General features: G+C 43.4%; 3 protein-coding genes across 3 annotated transcripts; all 3 read right to left on the bottom strand.

Annotated features, from left to right (window-relative positions):
* Positions 1-8241: 8241 nt before the first annotated feature.
* LOC107303760 (uncharacterized protein HI_0077) lies at positions 8242-10868 on the bottom strand. The gene is made up of 2 exons (XM_015834419.2): positions 10221-10868; positions 8242-8944 (listed from the first exon to the last, which is right to left on the bottom strand). The coding sequence occupies exons 1-2, from the start codon at positions 10818-10820 to the stop codon at positions 8411-8413; spliced, it is 1134 nt and encodes a 377-aa protein (XP_015689905.2). The 5' UTR covers positions 10821-10868; the 3' UTR covers positions 8242-8410.
* A 333-nt stretch (positions 10869-11201) lies between these two features.
* LOC102718345 lies at positions 11202-14470 on the bottom strand. The gene is made up of 2 exons (XM_040522017.1): positions 12198-14470; positions 11202-11980 (listed from the first exon to the last, which is right to left on the bottom strand). The coding sequence occupies exons 1-2, from the start codon at positions 14280-14282 to the stop codon at positions 11522-11524; spliced, it is 2544 nt and encodes an 847-aa protein (XP_040377951.1). The 5' UTR covers positions 14283-14470; the 3' UTR covers positions 11202-11521.
* Positions 14471-21978: 7508 nt separating this feature from the next.
* On the bottom strand, positions 21979-26249 carry LOC102718065. Its single transcript, XM_006650041.3, has 4 exons — positions 25284-26249; positions 22744-22954; positions 22528-22663; positions 21979-22418 (listed from the first exon to the last, which is right to left on the bottom strand). Exons 1-4 carry the CDS (start codon positions 26201-26203, stop codon positions 22159-22161), a joined length of 1527 nt encoding a protein of 508 aa, XP_006650104.3. The 5' UTR covers positions 26204-26249; the 3' UTR covers positions 21979-22158.
* Positions 26250-26967: the final 718 nt, after the last annotated feature.

Genomic DNA, 26967 nt, shown 5'->3' with positions numbered 1-26967 from the left:
ATTATATTTGAAAGGAAAACATGAAGCTCTGATTAGAGGTGGAAAAGATATAAGTTCAAAGAATTAGCCGAACACAAAGGCACCACGGAGCATAAGTCAATTAGTAAGATAAACATATGGCCAGAAAAAAGCAAATTATGTTGCTCGTATGTAGAGACGTCAATAGCCCCTGATCCCTAAATCCTCATGGGGATTCTCCTATGAAGGGAGGTAGACGAGGTTCATTTATTCCCCATGGGAAACCAAATGGCAAAGAATATAGCCCCATCAGGTTCATGGGAACAGAGATGGTTCTCCATCCCCCATCCATATTCCTTACATCCCCGCTCTAGTTATACACATTCAGTCTACCTATCAAGGTCTATAGTATACAAGGCTATCCCATAACCCTAGCCCTACCTCATGCACTCTACTTTTACTAACACTTATATTTTGATTGTTGTTTTTTTTACGAGAAGGGGACCTGACGTAGATGGGGAGAAAACATCCACTATGACCGACCATTGACAGGGACATGAACAGGGACGAAGAATTTTCTCCTCCGTGTGGACGGGCATCCTGGTCAACATTAAAGATGATAGGAATGAACACTTAGGTCGCGTTCACCATAAGATAACTTACCCCATATTCTCTCGTTTTCTGCGCGTACGCTTCCCCAACTATTAAACGGTGTATTTTTGTAAAAAATTTTTATAGGAAAGTTTCTATAAAAATTATATTAATCATGTACTAATCTATAATTACGTTTTCTGTGCCGGATAACTAACTCTCTACTTTCACCACGTCAAATGCGGCCTTCCTACAAGCTCATATTGTTGAAGAGTCCTTCTAGAACAACCTTCCAAATACACCACATGGTGTATATATATGAAGATTCCATTAAGCTTATAGTAGGCCATAAGGCCCGAGGCCCGATGGCTCGACACGGCGTTGCGGCCCGGCCCAAGCACGACACGGCCCGGTCAATGTCGGGCTCGGGCCAGCCCGGCCCGACGGTTGGGTCGTGCCTGGGCCGCACCCTCAGCACGGTGGACCGACCCGGCACGGCCCGGTTCAATAAAAAAATTATTAGGAACCTTAAATAGACTTAATTTATACATATAAGGCCTAGCAAAAAAAGTATGTAAAATAGATTTATTCTAGCCATATATAACACAGTCCAAAGAAAAGGGAGCGGAAATAGACTTATTTTAACAGCCCAAAGAAGTGAGGGGTGAAATATAGACTTATTTTTTGAAGAAGCACGATGGGCCATCGTACCTTCGGGCTAGCTCGACACAGGCTGAGTGGTATTGGGCCGTGCCTGGGCCGCTGGTGTCACCTGTGGGCTAGCACGGCATGGCCTAGCATGTTGATCGGGTCACGCCGGCCCGACGGACTTCGGCACGGGTCCGACCATGCCTGGGCCAAACCGACCCAGCCCGCCCAGTTGGCCATCTATAATTAAGCTCCACCACCAGCCCACAAATGCTTTTGGAATTTTTTTTTTGGGAAAGTATTCAAGCCGTATATACGACCATAGCAAGTAAGATTTGAGTGGCAGGGAGTACTAGTGTAGAAAAGCTTGATGTGGCTGTTTTTTGGCATATTGTTATAGTTGCGTTCATCATAGTATTCATTTTTTTCCAGTTTGTTTATTTGATTTCGTCGTCAGTTTCATGTAGGACATCCCGATATAAAATGCATTTGTAGTATTCGGGAAAAAATTTGGAAAAAAATAACCTAAAATTCCTATTTAAATAATGGTATGGTTGGGATGATGAGTTATTTGTGGTTTAAATAAGAGTGAATAACGTGACGAGTAGTACTTAACAATACACGTAGTATGAAAGGAATGCAATACTTGGATAAATGTAGATACAGTTGCTATTATACTTGTGTATGACTAGTATATAAAAGCTGGCAAGTGCGAGTAGTCTTTGGACAGAGATGGGAGCCTTATGTCCTAATGTTTCATGTGCTTCTTGTAGAATGTACAGTAATTCTTAGGTGTGAAATATTAAAAATATCTTTGTCAGAAAAATAACTACGCTTTCTCGTTCTAGTCACCTTAATATTGAATGACTTAATTATTCGTGACAAAATTGCTTATACATATTATCGTGCTTTCATCTACTCCTTTTTATGCCCTTCAAATTCATTGCTCCCTGGATTAACCTTAGGACTAACCTCAATTAGGAATGGTACAAATTTTACAAAAGCGTCTACACTTAGCTGGATTGAGTGTGATTTGCATGCACTGGACTACCGGAGCCATTATGTGTGAGTGAGGCACACACACATGATATTTTTTTTTTTTGGAGTGGGTGAGTGAGGCACGCACACATTATGTGTGAGTCACACACACCGGTGGTATTAACTGTGTTGTATGTGTCCTAAAATAGCCTCTTAAAAAATTACTGTAGTGCTATAATTTTCGCTCGCAAAATCCCTATACGTTATTTATATGGACTATCTATATTATTTTGTTAGTACAGATCGAGTGAATATGAACCATTAGATTAATAATATGATCCATTTATTAAAGTGCAAATTAATAGTATGGTCTACCATTAAGGATCTCAAGTAATAGAAAGGGTCTCCTTATTTGCTTTGAAGACACAGACATTCTCATATTAATAAGAGAAAAAAGAAGAAAGATCTAGAACGTTGATTAAAGTGCAGGTGAAGATTATAACGTTTGCAGACTAAGGGTAGCTCAGCCGGTTAGTCCCTTCTCATGGTGGAAACTGCTCACCTAGATTAATTGTAGTCCTAGACTTAACACGTATGCTTTTATTTATGATTTGCAGACTAAAGATTTATTCTTTCAGTACTAAGTGGCATACCGGCCAGTTGATAGTGAGAGATGTCCATGGTAACTTCACCAATCTTAGTTATGCGAATACATGTCGTCATTCTTTAATTCACCTCAATATGTGCTAAGTTTGATCCAAATAATCCCGATTCCTCATGTAATGTTAAGTTTGCTCCTTGTAACCAGGCAACAGCCAGCAATATAATTATTCTTAATCTATGTATATCAGCCATCTTGATGTTGTCCTCAAGTAATATTAGAACCAAAACAATTCCTTTGTCTCTTGTCTGTCTATATATTGCTCTCTAGGATAAGGGGCTGACTACGGTGTATTTTACTAGTAGTAGAGAACGGCTGTGATTAATTATACTGCCAACAATATTAGGTGCAGTAGAAATTTAAAGGGATGATATAGTCCTTTTTATTTTGATCTTTATTGCAAAAAAACAAAATTACAAAATAATACTAATCAGGTAATTAACAAAGTAAAAAATATCATTTTTCTACTGGTAGTATAATATTACAAGTAAAATACACCGGAGAGTTGCCCCACAAGTGATACATGTTAATCACTCGATCTGTGGTGGAGGAACTTTCAACAACACTAGTGGCTTTGTGGATCCATCCTGGTGGTTTTCAACGCAATGGCCTCCTTCTGACTACATCCACATGCTCGGTTCATGAGTCGTCCTTTCACGCTCACCATGGTTAATAATCATCTAGCTTCTGCCTCCTATATGCATTCGTCCTTGTGTTCCAGGCCAATGGCCATCTTCCCAATTTGTTTTTTTTCTCGTCATCATTTTCTTCTGCTTGTCCTAGGTAGAATAGCCATCATACTCGAGCACGACCTATATATAAGCTTGCAAGTGTGATTTATTTCTTGCTCACAAAAATTCAGACAAATGGATGTTATGAAGCCTTGTCTCCTCATGTTTCACTTGTTTGTTTTGTTGAATAGTCTCATATTAGTTGCGGAAGTGCATGGGACAGTTTATAAGTAGGGGAGCTCCAAACCCTTAGGATCCAACGTACAATTGGTACAAGAGACCGAACAGTTCAATATCTTTGGTTCATTAACACTATGGTGTGAACGTCCAGTGAATAATTGGTGTACCATGGACAGCCAAGGGACAGAAACTTGTGAAGGAATTTTTTTTAATCGTCGCTCCCCATTGCCTATCTTTAGAGGTGGAAAATTCCCTTTAGGATTTTACATCTTGAGAATTAATCCGCCATACAAAGTGAGCAGCCTGATATCTGATATGATATCTGTACAGATTATTGTTTTTTATGAATTTTCACGAGAAATCTTATGAAAATCATTCCGAAATTCCAACTCTTTAGTCCCGGAAGCAAATTATTCGAACCCATTCAAAATCCTAGGATACGCTCGCCAGCACCCTACCGTGGGGAGAGAGGAGGCAGTGGTGAATATAAGTATGCTACTTTTTTACACTCAAACACATGTTTAGATTTTAAAACTTGGTTGTGGTTAACTTTGACTGGAATTAATTTGAGGTAGGTTTATACATGAAATTTGCGCACCTGTTCATTCCATGAATGTGTTGCATTCCATGTATTGGTTTGTCTCTTTGAGAAGACATTTTCCAATATTTGGATGAAATCTCTATTATTTTGAGAAGAAACATTTAGGTATCCAGTGGAAATTTGATGATTTCAAGTGGAAACATGTTTTTTGAGAATTCATTTGAAACTCACGTGTAAAAGTTTATAGATGTAAATTTAAATACTAAAAGTGGGATTCCAAATCGGAAATAGAATTTTGTGTATAACAGTTTTATCTTTTTTGAATATGTTTGAAATCCCAAATACACAAAGATTTTACGTAGAAAAAGTTCTCATATATAAAGTTTTGGTACCGAAAGTTGTATCCGATAAGGAAATCGGATTTTCCATACGTTCAAATATTAGACTTTTCAATTAACTTGCATGAAACATACATGTTTCAACGATATGTTTTTTTTTAGGTTTTGGATAGTACTCCTTGAATAATCTCTTATTATTTATTTAATGATATGTCCCTTTTATTGTTCAACTACCATTTATTTGGAAGTCCGTTGTTCACAACGTTGCATTTAAGTTCAAAATGAGATAATTAAGTGGAGCAATAAAAACCATGTACGTAATTACATAATATAAATTAAACCGTAGACATACAACTACCTACGTCAAAGATTTCTAGTGGAGAAGATGAACCAGATTATGTAGAAATTGAAATAGGTTTACATAATCTATTCTAGGTGTTCCCAATAATACATGTGATCCCTTTCTATATCTCTAACTATACGTTGCTCCCTGGGACGATATTATACGTTGCTCCCTAGGATGATATTATAAGCTGCTCCCCTGTCATAAAATAAATAATCCTAGTACTGGACGGATGAATATATTTTACTGCTATGAATCTGAACATAGATTTTGTCTACATTCGTCGGTAGATTCATAATGATAAGATATGTCATATTCAGTAATAGACATGTATATTTTAGGATATATAGAGCTAGGGAGTCCATGTTAACCGATCAATCTACTAAAAGGAAATATCAACGGCACCAAGTGGCTTCTCAAGCCCTAGCTAGTTGCCTTTTCAATGCGCCAAGCCAGACAGCATCTCTCTTCGAATATGAGCCATTGGTTCATCGTATGCATGACCACCATCGATTATCTATCAGCTGGCACATAGGATCTGTATACATGCATGATCTATCTATGGCTGCCCTCCTATAGTCGTATTTCAACTTTATTCTCTTTTCGTCGTCGCTTTCCAGTACTTTTCCTAGGTAGAATCTGTATCTATCAGACTCAAAGCACTTGCAAGCATGAGTGTGACTGTTTTCCTGCGTTGCCCATGAGAATATGGACGGAGATAGCGATATTGGGCCTCCGGCGAAATTCATTATTAAATATTCTAGGTAATGACAAGGAAAGATGGCCTAAATTAAATGAGACTAGTGTATTATGACATCAATGACATCGAAGAACTATTTTTCTGGCTCTGCCATGCTTGCCTCCTCATGTTTCATGTGTTTTTTTTAAACATGATTTCCTCTACCTAAATGTGTTTAACCTAAATTTGTTTGAATTCAAATTTAAAAATTGGAAAAAAAAAGATTAAAAAAAGATCATGTATGTAGTGCCTAAGTTGTAGTGCTATCCGGTGGAAAATTTGTGAAACATACAAAGGGAACTCTATAACTACAATGGGAAAAAAAAAAGCAAAAAAGAAGGAATTGGCTGAGCCAACTACAGCACCATTAATGAAGCCCATTTAAAGCCCAGGAGGGAAGAAAATATATCCTCCCGAACTCTCCAGACCCTACCGCATTCGGCATTCCATTCCTCCCATCTCGCTAATGTATACTGGCATCGGTAAACCAAGGCTTACTGCTTGCGCTTGGTAAGACGCACTACTTTGATCCATCCATTTTGTCATGGACTCTTGTCATATTTGTACCGGTGAACATCATACTGTGAATACTATTCCCTCCGTTCTCTATTATAACACTTTTTAGCATTTTCTAAATTTATTTATGTGCTAATGAATCTAGACAAACTATATAAAACATATACATCGATACAAGGATAAATCTAGAAAACCCAGAAAGTCTTATAATATGGAACGGATGGAGTATAATAATGCACCCCTCATCTTTTTGCATCTGCGTATGTTTATAAGCCAAATTTTAAATTTTTGACCTTAAATTTAGAGTTGATATTAGCGTTTTTCATAGTAGTTTATTTTCTAGACTTTGTTTTTAGATCAGTAAGAACCCTTGTATAAAAGTTTTATTTATAAATTTTTTGACTTTTTTCCTGAAAAGCCAAACAATGACCCCCTTAGTAGTGGTTCTTTCCATAGTAAAAAAAATCGGGAGGTCTACCCGCTCTAGTCATTGGTTAATCGGTCAAACCGTTGGTTTTTTTATTTATATTATTTTTATTATACAACCATCAAATTTTGATATGGTTATGTAATAAATTTATAATGCAATAGTGTAGTAGAATGGTTTAGCTGACCGATTCATCGATTTTTTACAAGTTTGATTAGAGACGATATTTGAGCAGAACCCACCAAGATCGCCGGTTCTAGTTTTTTCTTGTTCAACCGCCAGTCCAGTATGTTTATTTTTACTATAGTTCATTCTCACCAAATGAGAACACTCACGGCAAACTCTTATTCCTTTATTATTAATATGATCTTTAAGGATCCTGAATTACCCAAATCACCACAGTTTTAAAAATAGAACAAAATTTGAATAGCAAATTTGAATTTTTTTTTCTATGATTCTATAAAACTTAAAGGAAACAAAAGTTGGTTGAAGTTCTAGTTGAAAATTCATAAGTTTTTTGTGATTTGGGAAATTTCACCGTCCTCCATGGTAATTCCTTCAAATTTGAGACCAACTCCACTCTCCAGGGCATGGTGTTTTCTACACATAAGAAAGGATCTGTCACTTATCAATTTGCGTTACATACAGTATCCCGTGGTGCTTCGTTTATCCCCTTGCTTCCAACGGCAAGCCACCTCCGCCTGACAAGTGACGACGGCTGCTTCTTGCAGGCCCAATTGGGCCCAATGCAAGCATGCAAAGCCCTAGTAACACAAAGGGACCACTTATGTTGTGTTTTACAGCAGCTAAACAAACAAGAAAACCTCCACTGTGTTGGGGGAAGAAAAATTGCAACGCACCACAGATAGTCAGATGATTGAAGATCAGTAGTAGATCACAATGAAGCACATGCGGTCAAAAGTAAAGTTTCTGACTTTAATTTGGTTTGGTTGGTCCACGGACAGACCAACCGGTTTCCGTATGGCAAACACAAACATGATCACAGGTAGGGCTGAAAACGGAGTGAATATGGCCGGATAATACACGTATCGTATTTATTTCCATATTTTTAGGCGGATACGGAAACAGATATGAATATCTCGGATACGGAAACAAATACGAATTATCTCAAAGACGAATAAGGATCGGATGTAGTCGAACACGAATACGAAAACAAATATTTCTCGGAACATACAAATCAGTCAAGTCGTTCGTAAAGACAAATAGCACCACATATATATAACTAACTTAATCGAGATAGTGGTCATTATAGGCCTCACCATAGATTAAACACGTTACATTTAGTTTCATGGGTAACATATAAGTGACATAAGTCTACCCCATAACATATAATAAGTTCAACAAATACTGATAGTCTAATAATACAAAAGCAATTTGTAGTAAATTGATTGATGCCTTGATGGGCCAGACCTGGAATCAAGCGGGCTGAACTGATTTTAGGTGTTTGCGAATATCCGCTCATTACAATCTGCGGATATCCGTCGGAATATCCGTATCCGTCGGAAACTGTCATGCCATATTCATATTTATATCCGAAGAAAATTATCCGTATTCGTATCCATATTCAAATTATCCGGGAAATATCCGCTCCGAGCTACCTCCGTATCCGTTTTTTTCCGGAGCAGACAGAAACTATCCGCTCCATTTTCAGCCCTAATCACAAGTTCAGTAAGTCATCCTGCTAAAAGAAGGGACAGGAAAGAGGTTCTAGCCTGCTACATGGCAGGAAGTATACAGCTCACTCAACTGCTTGTCTCTCGACCTCCTTCACTGCCAAGGGTTCATACCAGGCAGGATCGAAGCCAGCGGCTTTCCTCGCCTCTGTATTGAAGGGAGGCTTCAGGGGTCCCCGGAAATACTCTCTAACAACACTGTGGAAAGTCCGAATGACTGCTGCCTCGGCATCGTCGTCAATGTCGACCAGTTTGCATTGTGCCAGTTCATCCTCCACCTGTTGGACTGTTTTGTCATGGCCATTAGAGGGTTCTGCCAACTTGGCTTCCGGCCCATCTTCCACTTCTTCAACCTTGTTGATGTCACTGGTACCACCTCGTGGGAGCACAGAGCACTGTGTTATATCCTGCGGAACTGAACTGGCGGTTGGATCACCATTGTGAGACCGGAGGCACAGGTATCTGAACCATCTAACACCAGCTGCGCAGTGTGTTATCTCCTCAGGATAAATAATAATTTCTAGTAATTTGGCTGTTTGTTCATCCCCACCTGCGCGGAATCTTGATATGGTGGTAGGTAGGACATCTAATCCCCTAGCCTGTATTCCAAATGGACATTCATCAGTCATGTGCAGGATTGAGGGACATTAATATAGATTACATATATTATTATTGCCACATCACACTGCAAAATTACAGGTATGTTGAACATAGTAACTCCTAAGAGTAGAAAGTAGCGTTTGATGGCTTTTAATCAAGGAAAAAACACTAGTGGTTCGGCAAATTAAACAAAAAATATTTAGCATGGAAGGCTACACTAATAAGCCACAACTATGCTGAAGAAACTGCATTGCAAGTGTTATTTGTTCCCCTAGAGTAAACTTTGGGCACATTAACATTAAAAAATACTGATTTGGAAGTTCATCTGATCTCAAACCATAGCCCAAGATTTCAAATACCATTTCAAATTTCAAACATCTAGATATACACCTTATAGATCTATTGAAATCATCATGCATCTGCCAAGTGACTTAGTATTTTGTCTACATCTAGTTTAATGATAAATGTGTACTTCATCTTCTCTATGGCTCACTCAGAAAACCAAAAACACACAATATTATATTTGGCAAAGCAGTGTGGTAGATCCATGGTGACACCAATTCATTTTTGTTGCCTAAGTATTGTCCGCCAGAACAGTCAAGAGACATTGCCAATCACTAAACGATACTTGGAGGCTGGGGTTATGGTAGTGATGGTGCATTATCTTACTCAGTTACTTCACAGATCTAACATGTCAGTTATGTCATACTTTATACAGTTATACTAGACCTGAAAAAACAAATTATAGTCTATTTACACCTAGTAAAATGGTTCTTTCTGATACAAAAAGTAAGAAAAAAAACAAAGGATGGATATTTCTCTAGTCCGATTTCCTTTATATATACACACTCCTTTTTAACCATGATATCAATTTCCCTGTTTAATCCAAACACAACTTAACCTTTTTGTGAGAGGCAACTATGAAAGCAACCAAATACGATGAACGTGCTGATTTGTTTATCAGTTGAATTTCATGAACGGCACTGAATTTTGTAGGTTTTTGGCTCTTACGATGGCAAAAGTTAGTACAGGTAACCTCTCTACATCACTTCAATCATGATATAGTACTACCCAGTTTTGTCAATGAGATGCTACTATAAGTTTACCAGTATTAAGTAACCTCAGCTCAGTCGAATTATCATAGATCAAAGTGAGTCGATTCCGCGACAATATGCTACTAAAATTAATATGCGTATAGGGGTATCCTCAAGCTTAATGTAGATTACAAGTAAAAATCCTCAATATACAGATCACAGAGCTATTGGTGTACCTCACCTCGTGGACGCAGTGCTCGACGGCGAGGCGGGCGAGGAGGGAGTGCGAGGTGCGCGTCGCCGAGTCCCAGAGCCCGTCGTGCGCGGGGAGCGCGCCGTAGTGCGAGCCGAGCTCCCGCAGGCGCGCGGAGAGCACCGTGAAGTGGCGGCCCTCGTCCTGGGCGACGCGGGCGAAGTCGTCGAAGAACTCCCTGGGCATGCGCAGCCGCGCGCCGAAGCGGGCGACGATGTCCCAGGAGAGGTCGACGGCCCAGCTCTCGGTGTGCGCCAGCGAGTGCAGCAGCGCCAGCCGGCTCTGCGCGCTGCCGCCCTTGCCCAGCTTGGGCATCTGCGACGGCGGGAGCAGCCGCACGGCGTCGCTCCGGGCCGGGCGGTCGGGCGGGGGCCGCGGGGGGCGCGCCGGGTCGTAGGGGAGCGGGATGGCGCCGCGCAGCCACTCCGCGGCGGCGAGGTCCCCCAGGCGGGCCTTCTCGTCGGGGTCGGCCGTGTCGAGGATCTCCAGCGCCCAGTCCACCAGCGTCTTGGGCGGCGGCGGCGGAGACTCCCCGCCTCTGCCGCCGACGCAGCCGGCTTCTCCTCCTGCTCCACCGGCTGCTTCCATCAGAGCGAGTCCGCAGCTCGCACCGCGCTGAGGCGGGAGGCGGGTCTCCGATTTAGGCGCCGCCGCCTCGTCGCCGCAGGACGCAGCAGTCTGTGGGATGGGATGATTGGGTGGGCTGTTGATGGGCCGTCTGGTACAGAATGGGCCCACACCTACTTCCATACGGTGGACACAAAACCACTGAAATTTTACACGGTTTCGTCAATTTTTTTTGAAAAAAATACGAAAATGGGAGTTATAATTAAAATATACTTAGTGATAAATATAATCACAATAAATTAAATGGTAATTATAAAAGTTTTTTAAGTAAAATGAATAGTAAAAAATGTAAGAAAAATCAACAACATTAGTTATTAAAATACGGATGGAGTATAAGCGACGGATCAATTGATCGATCAAAATGATGATCCAACTCAAAATCATGGTGGTACAAACAGAGTTGCGCACAACAGTTGGGAGACTTGGTATTTTTGCCAATCCAAAAAAAGCAAAGTAGCGGTAAAAGTAAAAAAATGTTTAATCATTTAAATGAACAGATTGTGTACACGTATCTTTGTACAAGGACAAATTGAGCTGCAGTATAATTCCTATAAGGATGTTAGTGTATCAGTATTTGCTCTTTTTTTATTAAAAAAATTTGCAGAAAAAGGGCTTGTGTTATGCAATTAGCAAGACGGGTTTCTCATTGATTCCCCTCGGCCTCAGGCCTCAGCTCGAGCTCCATCACCGGCGAGCAGCTCGAGCGCGGCGTCCACGGCGGCGGAGAAGCTCTCCCGGTGCTTGCCGATGCCCACGCTGCCGGAGAAGACGTGGTAGCACTCCAGCTCCGACGTGGTGTCGGCGATGGACTCCAGCAGCCGCTCCATCCCGGCCCCCCGGAGAAGCGAGACGTAGTCGCCGCCACCGCCGCCGGCGGACGAGTCCATGAGCCAGATGACCTGCTGCACCACGAACCGCCGCATCCGGGGAACCCTGATCTCCGGGTACCTGTGCTCCCGCAGGATGGCCGCCAGCCGCTCCACGTACACTCGCTCGTCGATGCCGGCGCCCCGCAGCTCCGCGGTGAACCTCTCGCCGTCGATGAACCTGCAGATCTGCGTCGTCAGGCCGACGGACACCTCCAGGATCTTGTCTCTCCCGGTCATGGTGGCCTTCAGTACCTGAACGTACAAGTCATCAAATAAAGCTTTCAATCAAAAATCAATCAAAATTATGTCACGACTCAAGAAAGCTTCTCCTATAATGTCAGAATCTTAGATCACAAAAATTTGACGACCATGTCGATCTCCAGAATTAATGTCATTGCCTGTGACGCGGGAGGCGTCGAGAAGAAGCTGATGAGCTGAGCACGAGAGCATTTTTTTGTAGGACGCGTACCATAGGAATCGCGTTGGTCACCACCGCGGAGAGGCGCTCTCGATGCTTGTCGCCGGCGTACGCGCACAGGTTGCGCAGCACCCTCGCCGCGTTGCGGCGACGCGCCTCGCCGTCGTCTTCCAGGGCCGACATGAGGTGGTCGAGCACGTCGCCCCGTTTGAGGATCGCCGCGCAGCTCGCCTCGCTCTCCAGCGCCAGCATCGCCAACGCCTCGCCGGCATCGCCGCTGAGCTCCCTCTCGTCGGCATTGAAAAATATTGACAGGAGCAGCTTGACCACCCCGCCGGTGGACACGATCACCTGCTTGGCCCCGTCGTCCATGGCCAGCCCCGTCAGGATGTCCATGGCCAGCTTCTGGAGCGGCTTGTGCTGCTGCCCGTGCTTGAGGATGCCACGCAGGTTGCTCACCGTGAACACGTTCTCGGCGACCTCTTGCCGGAGCAACTTTCCGGTGCCGCCCGTCGTGGACACCAGCATCTTGACGACCTGGAGCGCGCGCTTCACTGCGCGCACCTGCGAATCCGCCGTCAGCGGGTTGTCGAGCAGCGCCGGTGACGCGTGCGTGAAATCGATGATCTTGGCGAGGAGGCCGCGGGTGTTGCCGATCTTGCCGCAGTTGTCGTGGTCCCGGGCGAGCTTCTTGAGGATGAGCAGGCCGAACAGGTTGAGCTGTGGGTGGTCGTAGCCCCGCGCCGCCGGTGAGGCGTCGTGCGGCGCCGCGGACGACGGAGTGGTCGAGCCGGTGTAGAGCAGGGACATGATGGACTCGATGGCGCCGGGGATGCCGGACACGCGGAGCGCGTTCTGGCGCTTCCCGGCGAGCTTGGACAACACCTCGGCGGCGCACCGGCGCACCTCCTCCTCCTCGGGGCGCTTCCAGTTGAGCATCTCGATGAGCCGCTCGATGGAGCGCGAGCTCGTGCCGACCTTGCGCAGCGTGTCGCGCGCGGAGCCCTGGGCCTTGACGAACTGCTGCAGGATGTGCACGCCGATGAGCTGCTCGTCGAGGAACTCCGACAGGATGAGCTCCTCGGCGAAGGTGACGAGGTCCATCTTGATGCCGTCGAAGATGCTCCCCGTGATGCACCGCGAGTAGGCGTCGTAGAAGAAGCGCGTGACGGAGACGTGGCCGTACGCGCCGAGCTCACAGTCGCCGCTCACCTGCTCGAGCAGCTTGCACATGTTGATCTTCCATGCCCAGTACGCCTTCTCGAGCAGGAAGAGCAGCGCCTCGGTCAGCGCCAAGGTGTAGAAGAGCAGCAGCGCCGGCCGCTTGTTGGGCTCGTCGCCGAATTTGTTCTGCCATAGGCGCATCACGGAGAGCGTGACGCAGGTGAAGGCGGAGAGCACCTGCATCCAGGTGAGGAACCTCCCGATCTTCTTGGAGACGAAGACCCAGCCGGTGTAGGGGAGCAGCGACACGTCGGGCGCGTGCCAGGCGCGCTGCTTCATGAAGGCGACGATCTGGCGCTGGAACTGCGCCGCCCTGTCGCGCGCGTCCTGGCCAGTTTCGCCGCAGGTGACGGCGGCGGCGGCCGGGTCAGCGAGGGCGTGCACGAGGCGGCGGAAGAACCGGGAGCTGGACCGCAGCGCGCTGCCGGCGGTGGACGTGAGGGTGGAGTGGTGCTGCCACTCCAGCTCGTGGCTGCGGCTGAAGACGCGCGCGCCCTCGCCGACGAGGATGACGGTGACGCACCAGAAGTCGGTGATGCTGAGCGCGCTCGCGAAGCCGCCGAGGAGCACCACCGTCGCCCACACGAAATCGAGCTTCCCGAGCCCGCTCGCCGCCTTCTCCAGCACGGCGAGGCGGAGCGCGAACAGCGTGAGCCGCTTCTCCGGCGGCTCCCGCCCTCCGCCGACCCAACCCCTGCCCGAGCTCCCGTGTCCACTCCCGCTCCCGGGCGTGGCCTCCCGCCACGGCTCAAAGAAGGACGTCGAGCCACCTCCCCCATTCCCGAGGCCTCCTCCCCGGCCTCCATGGCACTCAGCGATCTCCAGCTGGATGCTCAGCGGCGCGTCGCGACCTCCTTTCGTCGAGCCGCCGTCGTCGTTGGCCTCGCCGGCGGCGCCCTTCCTGTGCTTCATCGAGCCGCGACGCGAGCGTGGTGGAAGCTTGGGTGCAAGAGGAGACAAGGTTTCTGGTTGGATCAACCTGCCAATGGCAGTTAAAGTGTAAAACGAACGTCAACGGTCAACTGGTAGCAGAAGAGAAAATGTTTCATCATGGGGGCTTCTTCTCGACGTGTAGACCAGTGGATGTGATACTTGGGGATATCTCGGCATCTCGCGGCTTTAGAGCAGGTACAATAGTATATAAGCTTATTTTATTGAGATAAGGCGAGAGAAGAAAAAGACGTGGGCAGTATCCAGCTATAGCATGGTCTCTAAGACACAGTGTGTATATGACATGTGAGACTATTTATTAATATTTTGTACGTAACTGTTGTATGGATTGACTATTAGATTGACTATAGATGAATTGAAGATAATAATTGGCTATATTGAACTTGCTCTTAGAGCAGGTACAATAGCAGGCTATAAGCTGGCTATAAATATATTTTAATGAGATAAGAGATGAGAGAGAAGAGCAGTGAGTTATAGATTTATAGTCAGCTACAGCACGGACTCCAAGACTCAATGTGTGTATGACAGGTGGGACATAGCAGTATATGTTTTGTACATAACTATTGTATAAATTGACTATTAGATTGGTTATAAATAAATTGAAGCCAGTAGTTGGCTATACTATTTAACTTGGGGAGTGTTTGTTTTCACCTAACTTTTTTTAACTTTTTTAAGTCTCTGTCACATCAAATATTTAGACACTGATTAGAAGTATTAAATATAAACTATTAATAAAACTCACCCCATACTCTAGGCTATTTCGCGAGATGAATCTATTAAGCCTAATTAGTCTGTGTTTAGAGAATGTGATGCTAGAGTAAATATTTGCTAATCGTGGTTTAATTAGGCTTAAAAAATTATCTAAAAAATAGCTTTTATTTATATAATTAGTTCTATTATCCATTTATATTTAATATTACTAATTAACGTCCAACCATCCCATCCCAGGAGACAATGAAAATAAAACCATGTTGCTCTTATCCATCCATCCCGATGGAACCGTGGAAGAATCATGTGATTGGGTGGCAGAAAGTCCAAAAAGAAATACAGGATTTCCGAGAAACGGGATCTCACCTGGTGGAGGAACAACCGAACAAGCATGCTCGGTTCCAAAACGTAGCTACCTACCATCTTATTAGATATAATCTAAATAACTACATATCATAATCTAAAAAGATACACATTTAGATACAGCAATTTTACAGTACTTAAATAGATATGATACCTCCTAGTATCTATTTACATAAAAAAAATAATACCTCCTGATATCTTCTCCAGAACTGTAAAATTGTTCATTAAGATATATTGTCATGAGGGAGGGAGTACCGAGTAATACTTCTATTATGCTACTCTGAGGCGTTTCATGTGAGGTGGTTGTCTTTTAAATCTATGTCTAATTATTTATCTTATTTAAAAAGTTTATACACAAATATAAAATTATATGTTACCTTTAAAGTTTATTTAGCAATAATTCTAACCATAACAAACTAATTAACGATAAAATTTTAAGTAAAATAAATGGTTAAACGAGCTAAGGATAGTCCCACTGATGCATTAATGATGATTTCTATTCTCGTGAAATAGCTTGTAAAATAATGACATGACAACATAATTAATAAAGAAAGAGAGGAAAAAACTTAGAAATGGTTTACTCATGAAGAAACTAAGTCTTATCTTCACCCAATACACCAAGAAAGTACTTCCTTCATTCCAAATTGATCATCATATAAAAGAAAAGGAGAAATCCCAAATTGATCATCGTATAAAAAAAAGAGCTTATTATGCGTTAATTGTAGTGCGAATAACCCTTCGGTTTACACGCACATTAAATGCTTCCATGCAACCATCCAATCAGCTTTAATGTGATTTGCAAATTTTGATTTTGCATGGATACATGCAGCTTGGGATTTATGACTTTAATTTTTCAATGCTAATTAAATAGACTCTCGGTATTTATACCCATCCCTTATATGATGATTAATTTAGGATAGGGAAGTATAAATTTACTATTGGAAAGAAGCCACTAGTTTGTATGGGTCATATGTCATGCTCACCATTAGTGGAATATATAGAGTTAGGAGAGAGAAAGAAAAACCATTATTACTTAAAGACATCTCTATTGTAAAAAATAGTTTTATTTTTTATATTATGACAACCCATCGGTTTGGACTGCCCAACGATAGGAGTACTAACGTGGTCCACCAACCACAGAAGCGATCAAGAAAAATACTCCATTTCAGGGAGGAAGGGGGCGTGCGTGGGCGCGCACCGGGCAGTGGTGGTGTTGTCCTCTCCTCTCCTCACTGCGGCACAAGGACGGGAGGCGGATGCATGCCAGCGCATTGGCGTTGGCGTGCAAGAAAGAAGAAGCGCAATCCAGCGGCAAGGCCAGTCCACGGCCCCCCTCCCCCTGTTGCTGCTGTTCCCTTGTTAAAAACGAAAAGGAAAAAAATTGGAGCGAGAGAGAAATTTCGGCCGGTTCTTATCCGCACAGCGACGGCCCTGCGTACGTGGGTGTGGTGCGTGCGGGCGGGAGGCGGAACGAGACGCCCGGCGACCGACGAACGGGTCCACGGTCAGGGCAATGGTTTGAACACATCTATCTATATGTCTATTATAAAAAGTCTTCGTTCTCACGGGCTAAAATTTCTAAAATTAATCGGAGAAAAATATTAAAAAAAGAAAAAAATATTTTTTGGATCGGACAACTGTGACAGAAAAAAACCCTAATCCAAGGAAAGTGAATCTCTAATTAAAAGATAACATCCGCGATCGTTGCCATATTTTGATGGTAATGATGCAGCACCATGATCACGTTTCAGACAAGATCACGTTTCAAATAATGTTTGTTTTTAATCGGACCAAGAAAGCCCAGATAACGTTTCAGATTTCAATAAAAGATAAAAAGAGAAAATAACGGTTTTGATGGAATCGGACATGGAAAATCAAATGAAAATAAGAGAAAAAAAAGAGGAAAAGATAACCTTTTTTAATCGGATAAGGAAAGAAAAGATCAATTAAAAATAAAGATAGATAATAAAAGAGTCTATATGTAAGTACAGTTTAAAAAATCTAAATCTTGGAAGAGTTCATATGTAAGTACAGTTTAAAAAATCTAAATCTTGGATTTAAAAAATTTAAAATAACTGATACTAATGGAAGAGTAACAAGATCACGTTTCAAATAATGTTTGTTTTTAATCGGACCAACAAAGACCAGATCACGTTTCAGATTTCAACAAGAGATAAAAAGAGAAAATAACGGTTTTGATGGAATCGAACATGGAAAATCAAATGAAAATAAGAGGAAAGAAGAAAAGATAACTTTTTTTTAATCGGATAAGGAAAGAAAAGATCAATTAAAAATAAAGAAAGAGTCCACAGTTTAGGAAAATCTAAATCTTGGATTTAGAAAATTTAAAATAACTGATACTGATGGAAGAGTCCATCTATATACAATTTGAAAAGATTTAAAAGTTCGGTTAAAAATAGAAAAAAATTAAGAGGGGGAGTTAACATATAAATACAATTTAGAAGTATCTCACATTTGAATTATAAATTAAATATTATACATAAAAGAGTTTATGTACCCGTATAGTTTATAATACAGGTAAATGGGATTTCATGTAAAAATATAACTTATAAAATTTTAAATTCAAATTAACAATTAAAATGTAATTATTATCAAAATGATAGACACTATATACATACAATTTATAACGATGCTAGCCGTGCAATATACGCGGGCCACCGAACTAGTTTATACTATACTACCTTCTTCTCTAAATATTTAACGTCGTTGAATTTTTTTATAAATGTTTGACTATTCGTTTTATTTAAAAAATTTTCAAATATGTAAAGCTATAAATATGCATAAAAGTATATTTAACAACAAATGAAATGATATAAAAATAATTAATAATTATGTAAATTTTTTAAATAAGACGAATGGTCAAATATTTATTAAAAAAATCAACGGCGTCAAATATTTAGGGAAAGAGAGAGTACTTTAATAGATTCAAAGGTATGTCTCTAAAATTTAAATGGATCAAATAGTTCCGGCTTTAAAACGAATGATCCATGGATGGATTTTTTAGATGTCGTATTCGTCTTGCTTATTTAGTATGTATGTATACAAATTTTAATCTATTTCTGCATGCAGATATCTTTTCTCTTAACTAATTGAGCTACCTATTTAGTTATCCATAAATAATGTATTCATATTATAAGACTTTCTAGCCCTACCTAAACTTATTTATTCACGAATGCATATAATATATATATATATATATATATATATATATATATATATATATATATATATATATATATATATATATATATATATATGTTAGATTCAGTAGTATCATATGAATGAATTTAGATAATATTATAAATGTTGTTTTACATGGAGTATCTATCAGTGAACTCAGCATGGATTAATAGGACCGTAGATTTATCGACACAATAAAAATATTTAAGCGGATCCATATTCTAACCATTAGTCGAAGGAAACAAGGGACGAAGAAAGACGGCGATCTTGACGTGATCGCCGAGCTAGAACGCGACGGTCGTCGGCGACGGCGACGTCGCCATAGCCCATAGACTTTTCAAGGAAATACTGTTGGGCCTTTCATAGGAATGGGCCGTGGAGAGTGGTGAGAGAATCGGAGAAAGAGGGCTTGGCCGAGACCACGCATCTTGCAGCCCGCGGGCCTCAATCTCGCGTTGTTTTTGTTTTTGCTTTTCTTGAGCGAACGCGTTGGATTTTGCTGGTTGGTTTGCCGAGAAATCACCATTTTTTTTTTTTGTGTGTGTGTGACGATTCTGATACGGTTCGAGGAGCAGATTTCTTACGCGGATCGGGAGCACCGGCTGGGGTTTGGTCCATCTTCATTCTGATGTTTTCCCGACATACTTACACAGCATATACATCACCGGGTCACCACCATGCCCACACTTGTGGTCGTTCCAAAATATAAGAAATTTTAGAACTTATATAGTTAAACTTTATTATATTTTAAAATAAAGGTACTAATTTCTAACCTAGCCTAATACATGTATATAAAAGTTTTATTCGTAAATTATTTTTATTTGTAATGTGATCATTGCCTTTGTAAATAAGTGTTTTTAGAGGCTCAGCAGGGCCCTCGAGTCATCACGTAGGCTTGACCTTAAACTACCCGTGCCATCTCTAAACTTGTCGAACACATCTGCACACATAGATATACAACGTAATGTTGGGTTAATTAACTAAGTATATGTATCACCTTTTGCTCTTAAACTTAGTTGCCCCTAATCGTTCAGATATCACGAGAGCTAGGTGGCCATCAATTGGGTGATTGTGGTGAAAAAAAACAAAACGATATATTTAGAGACAAAAAATAATTTATGAATAAACTTTTATATACTTGTTCTTAGCGATCTAAAACACAAAGGCAAAAAAAATAGACTACGAAAAAAGGCCTCCAAAATTAACTTTAAATTTAAAATAAAAGTTTAAATTTTAGCTTAATTATAAACATAAATGAAAAAAAGATGCTCTTATCTTTTCATAGGATCAAGAGTACGCAATATATAGCTGTACCTGCACCTGCAGATATGTACAGCCCGTGCTGCCGAAGCAGACGAAACCGGAGGGCAACAGTATGCAGGTCGTCGCCATGGCCACCGGAATAATCCGCCTCCCCGCGGTGGAGACGCCCCAGCAGCTCGCCGATCTCCTGGCGGAAGTGGCCGTCCAAGCCGAGGCGTTCGAGCGTGTCCACCAGCGCCGCCGCCTCGGCCACGCCCACGCCCACCGCGACGCCGAACATCTTGCGGCGCACCTCCGCGGCGAGCCGCTCCCGCCGCGCCCTCATCCGCTCCTCCACGCTCTGCGCACACATATACATACATACCAATGCACAAATCAATCAAACGAAACTGCAAATTTTGCGATAGCTGTCGCTCGCGCAAAATTTGTTTGAGATTTGAACAGAAAACTCAAAGGTCCGGTGATCGAGGGGCGGCGTGCCTGAGAGAGGGGAGCGGCGTAGGTGACGAAGAAGTCCCTCCACATGGAGGGGTCAAAGCCGGCGTTGACAGCGTTCGTCGCCATGGTCAGCAGATCAAGTGTGTCAGTATATGTGACCTTTTGTACAAAGAAGCACGTAGGTAGTACTCGTGCCACGTACGTGCGAGAGCCAATTCTGGAGATCGATGCGCGCACTACTACACAACTGAGTGCATGCCTGGAGCTAGCTCTTGCGAAAGAGGAATTTTACCCTCCTTCGAGAAGTTACATGGGATACCAAAGTACCAATAGCTACCACTCAATCTAGCCATTTATGATAGGATTGGAACGTGTAATCTAGCCACCCATTTAGAGCAGGTATAATAGCAGGCTATAAGGCAGTTATAAGTATATTTTAAAGAGATAATAGGGGGAGAGAAGAGATGTGGACTACTAATTTGTAGCCAGCTGCACACGGGCTTTAAGACAAAATGTGTGTATGACATGTAGGATGTTTTGTAACTAACTGTTGTACAAATTGACTATTAAATTGACTATAGATAAATTGGAGCCAGTAATTGGCTATACTATTAAAATTGCTCTTAGGAAGCGTACATAGTGGGAGATAACTGGCTAGTGCTCTTACTTCCTATTTTCAAACATAACGTCATTAAATCCAGTATACATTTGACCATTCATCCTATGTAACAAATTTACATAATTATTAGTTATTCTAATAAACTTAGATTTATTACTAAATATTTTATATATATAGGTAAAAATTTTTAAATAAGTTAAATAGTAAAATATGTATAAAAAGTCAATAATATTATCTTTAAAAATACGATGGACTACAATTAATATTATCTTTAAATAGATTCATGACACGGTACAACGGGAAGCTCCCATCCTCCTCCACCATCCTGCATGGCTGCATCCATCCACGTACATCAACGCCGTAATTTTACAATTTTACATCCAGTTCGGTATTATAAAGATTCTTGTCCACGCTGTGAGTCCAATGGTGACATAGACTGATCGATCATCCCCTACCTCGTGTCGCACGAATGGAAGGTGGCGGAGTGGCCGCAGGGGAGGAAAAGAAGCAGTCCCTCCGCGTGTCGCAGCACATAATGCAGAGGTGCCGGCCCTCGCCGCCGCCGTCTTCCTCCACCACGTCGTCTTCCCCGTCGCCGTGATCGTGCGGCACGGAGTTGTACGACGACCCCAAGCTCTCGCTGTCTTCCTCTTTGCTCACTGACGACAGCAGCGAGGCTCTCGTACTGCATGCGTCGTTGCTGCCTCCGTTGCTCCCGCGGGACGTGGTGTGAGCCGCCACCCTCCGGGGCGCCTGGCACGACGGCATCACTAGTGCCGCCATCCGCACCCCTAGTGTTGCCGCCGCCGACCGCGCCCCAGCCCGCCAACCGCGCCCTAGCACGCCTGCCGCCGCTCGCCCACCGCCTCAGGACGGGAGAGAACTAGAGATTTAAAGAAGAGACGAGAGGAAGAGGGGAGAGGAAGGAAGGAAGGGAAAGGAAGAAAATAAGGGGTTAATAAATTAAAAACATGATATTTAGAATTTACTCGATGCCATATCAACAAAAATCAGTTAAAAAATAAGTCAATACTGTTAAAAAATTTTTTTAACGAATTATACAAGTTTAGGGTATACATTTTTGATATTTTGGTTAAGTGATGAAAAACAGACTCGGCGGTAAGTTTAGACCCCAAAACGATCTAAATTCTGCCCAGGCCAACGATCGGGGAGGATTTGTTAACGGGCCTCTCTGCTGGGCCCCCAAATTCCCAAAACAAATACATATAGCCCAAATCCACCTATCTAGGCTTCGAATAGCCCGCTCGTCGAGCCCTTGCTCGTCATCTTCACCACCCTCCGCCTCCTGCGCCGCCGCGCCGCCGCGGCGGCGGCGCCATCGTCGGCGGAGGCGGCGACGGCGACGTCCACCATGACGATGTGGTGGTCCGAGGTTCCCCTGGACGGGACGACGGCGTACGACCCTGGCACGAACCTGTACGGCGAGCTGGGCGACGCCAGGATGTAGTCCACCCTCGTGCCGTACTTGCACGTCCCCTGCACATCTGCACACCATCGCCATCGCCCATGGAAGGTCAGCACGGAGGTCCGGAAAAAAAATCTTGTGAATCAACGGCTTGTCAGTCAGCCAGTCAGCCAGCCAGGCTCGCGAACCTTGGCCACCGGGAGCGACCTCCAGCGTTTCGCGCGCTCCTCCTCCGGCGAAGTCCTTGGCGTCGACGTAGCGCTTCGCCTTCAGGTGCCTCATCACCTCCGCCTTCGGCGCCGGCTTGCCGATCTCCTCGTGGTACTGCCGGGCCGGAAATCTTCAGATGAGGGTTCTTGGGACAAGATCGTCAGATGGATTGATTGGCTGTGGTAGTATACTACCTTGGCGATGGCGGCCCAGCGGTCGGCGGAGTAGTCGGTGGCGTCGAGCGCGTTGAGGCCGCCGGCGAGGATGTGGTGGCGGCCGCCGGCGAAGCGCAGGATGGAGTTGACCTGCCTCATCCTCAGGCCCTCGTCGAGGTGGTCCAGATGGGTGCAGTAGAAGCTCACCTCCCCGGCTCCCGGCACGTCGATGGTGGCTCTCAGCACGTTCCTGCACAACACACCTGACACGCTGTTACTCTCTAAGCTCAGTTTCTGTACACTGTTTCCTGATGATTACGCCATGTTAGCTTGGAGTTGACCAATCATTTATTCATAACAGTACTTTGATCCGCCCCTTTCTTGTCTCACGACTAGTTATTATTATTTTTGGTAAAATTAGACACGATAGATTAATATTGACATATATTAGTCTATAAACATGCAAGTTTAAATTCTACTTATAAACGTCATAAAAGATTAGCAAATTTAACCGTTGATACACATATAATAGTTTTAGTTGTGTGCTAATGAATTTAAACACATATACCAAACATATAAAATATATTGATACATAGATGAACGTAGACAAATTTATATAGTCTTAAAATATGTAATAAAGAGAGTATGACATATATTAGCTATAAATATACAAGTTTAAATTTAACTTATAAGTGTCATAAAAGAATAACATATTTAACCGTGTATCCACGTATAGTAGTTGCAGTTGTTTTTTTTTTCTTTTTGTAAATTATAGACGTCGAAAACGAATGTTTGTGAAGTGATATTTTTTATATTAATTTATTTAAAAAATATATTAGTTAGATAATATGCAAGAGAAGAGTTGATATCCAACCAAGACACGAAAATCCATCCGATCTGTTCTTAATTTGTGAAGTGGATGGATGAGGCGCGCTTCTCATATGTTGAATAAAATAATGAATCGATCATATGATAAGCCTTAAATGATCCTGTCTAAAAAAAAGTTTTGAGTCGAATGAACGCGTTTGCCTTTGTCGTCTCCGATCGATCGCATATACACGTATCCTCCTCACGTAGTCACGTTGGTTGGGTACGAATTAAGTGCAGGGTACACCCCCCCCCCCCCCCCCCGCGCTCGCACTGTAGAAGTTAATGAAGAACCGAGAAGCATTAATTCGATAATGAGTCACGCTACTAATCCTGTCCCCAATTTAATTGTGACCATGGACGCTGCAGCGACCTTTGCTGATGATTGCTAGCAGTTGGCCCTCCTCCTGATGCTTATGGAGCAGCTAACCTAATTTCTCCTTTTTACTGAGTCCATATTGTGTCATCAAGAAGAAGAAGGAGCAGCTGAGTTGGTAAATCATTTTCATCAGCTAAATTAATTAAAAGAACAAACATTTCAGCTGCACTTACTCCATGACACTGGTCTTGTACTGCTTCCTGTCAAAAGGGCATATGTGTATGTGCATTTCTCATCTAAATTGTCATCGTCTCAATGTCGTATAGAGGTGATACTTGTCGCTTTAACTTAGGAATGGTGATAAATAAGTAAAGTCAGCTACTTTTTTGCTGTTCCTATCAAATAATAGATGGATTTCTAAAACGTAAGCGGCATGCTTTAATTTCGTGCACATTCTCAGACTGTATAGAATTTGTTGTTTGACAAACATGCAAAACTCTTCTGCTGGAGGTTTGAATAGATACTTCACTGACTTTGTGAGCGCGGTTGAAATTCAATTTTTTTTAAAAAAAACCTATGTAGAATTTTCTTTTAAAATCAAATAAATATATTTTTAGAGCAATTTTACAGTCTAACAAAAAGTATCTCGAGATACCGACAGAGACGAACCTATGTATATGTTCCCGGGGTCCTCGGACCCCGGATAAACTATCATATTCTTACTAAATTATATCAGGTTAATTAATGTAAAATAAAAAATTAGATAATTAGTATGTATTGGACCCCCGGTAATTTTTGTTCTGGGTCTACCGTTGGATACCGGTACCTCGCGATATTAAATCATTTTTGATTGTTGGATCTAACAACGCACATCCTACTCAACTAATCCAATGGTGAGAAATAATTTGGTACATCTAGATACTTTTTGTTAGTCCAGAGCAAATCTCTACCTTTTAAGTTACACTAGATAATACTTAATTAATCAGGTGCTAATGTATTACATCATTTTCCCTAGTGTAAAACCTCCGACCCAATCTCCACTAAAAGACGGTGCCTTAACCCCAACCAATATGGAGTGTAAAAACTTAGCGACTTTTTTACTCCATGTAAATATTGAAATTAGCATTCATTTTTTTTGCGGGGTGATAAATAACATCATAATATATAAAGTTAATTTTTTTCATAATTGTGTTGTATGGCATGTATGAAATGTGGGCATGTTTGTACTTAATTAGGACATAAATGAGGTACAGCCTCTGCTTACTCCAATGATTCGATCGAAGTAGCTAAGCTCGCTAGGCAGCATGGACGCACGGCCATGGCCATGGCGACGGCGATGGCGTGGCTGATGTTGTGGTGGTGGAGAAGACGGAGCTAGAGTTTAGGGACGTACCGGAAGTCGAAGTGGTCGGCGAGACGGTGCGCCTTCCAGCGCTTGATGGGCCAGCGGGAGAGCACGGCGTTGCCGTACTCCGGCGCCCAGCTCTCGGCGAACACGTAGCGCATCCCGAGCCGCTCGGCCAGCTCCGACAGCGGCCGCATCCCGCGCCCTTCCTCTGCCCGCACGTTCTGCAGCGCCACCATGTCCGCGCCGGCCTCCCGGAGCACCTCCGCCACGCTGCGCCGCCGCGCCGCGCTGTTGCTCCTCGGTGTCGGAGTCGGAGTTGGACGCTCCTGCCTCTGCGCCTGCTTCTGCTTCTGCCTCTGCCGCCGCTGCTGGTAATGCTGCTGGTGCTCCCACACCGCCCCGAACACCGACCGCCAACGGCCGCTGCCGCTGCCGCCGCTGGTGCCCTGCTGCCTCGTGACCAGGCGCGCGCTGGCGTCCGGGGTGATCTCGTCGTTGGGGACGCTGATGGACACGTGACGCCGCCGCCGCTCGCCGCCAGGGGACGGCGGCGCTGCCGCGCTCGTGCTCGCGCTCGAACTGCTCTGCCCCTTGAGGATTCCCCTCTTTGGCCGCCGCGCCAACCTGCCGCCGTGGGTGGTACTGGTGCCCCGGCGCCAGGTGGAGCAGCCCTCGCCGTCGTCGTCGTCGTCGTCATGAGCCGATGGCGGCACGGCGGGCGCCATGGAGAACATGGCGGCGTTGAAGGTCGCCACGCGGATGGTGACGGGCGCCGCCGCCCCCGCCGCCGGCGGCGTCCCTCCGCCCGACGTGCTGGCCCGACGACGATCCTTGCTGCCGAACCGGCGGATGACGACGACGCGGGGCGCCTTGGAGGATCTCCCTCCACCCGCACGGCGGCGAGGCGGCAGGGAGCGCAGGCCGTCGAGGATGCACCGGAACGCCCGCCTCACCGTCGACGCCATTGGCCGCCGCGAACACGCGCGCTTCGCCGTAGCTCTCTCTCTCTCTCTCCCCCTCTCTCTGGTCTCTACTGTATTACGTGGTAGAGAGACGAGTACTTAGCGTTGGCCTGATGGTCCATATAACGTAATTGACGTAATTAAATAGTCGTTTGGTATGAGTAGTTCTGTAGTACTACGTGTGTATTGCCCGTTGATTGTTTTTTAATTTTTAAAATTTTTATTTTTTTTTGAAAATTAAATGTGCATACTGGTTTTAGTAGTGACACACCAAATCATAGGGTCGGCGTCAGACAATCAGAGCTGTCACACAGTTCCATTTTGTCAGGATTTTCCTGCATACACAAACTCGGAGATGCTTCATTGCTTCAGCACCACAAATCCACAATTACTAGTACTTCATTATTGTTTGTGCCCTATATTTATACTGCAAACAATGTCCCCATTTGGTAACTTCCCACAATTGATTTTGCCCATGAATACATGATATTTCATACTACTTTCGTCCTAAATGTTTAACGCCGTTGACTTTTTTTATACACGTTTAGCTATTCGTTGTATTCAAAAATTTACATAATTATTAGTTATTTTTATATCATTTTATTTATTGTTAAATATACTCTTATGCATATATATATATATATATATATAGCTTTACATATTTAAAAAAATTAAATAAAACGAAGAGTCAAACGTGTATAAAAAAATCAACGGCGTTAAATATTTATGGACGGAGGGAGTATATCGCAAGAGAGTCCAAATTTTGA

Source organism: Oryza brachyantha, chromosome 3 (assembly GCF_000231095.2).
Source record: "Oryza brachyantha chromosome 3, ObraRS2, whole genome shotgun sequence".
NCBI classification, from domain to species: Eukaryota; Viridiplantae; Streptophyta; class Magnoliopsida; order Poales; family Poaceae; genus Oryza; species Oryza brachyantha.
Note: the sequence above shows the minus strand (reverse complement) of the source record. Positions and strands in the feature narration are given on the sequence as shown.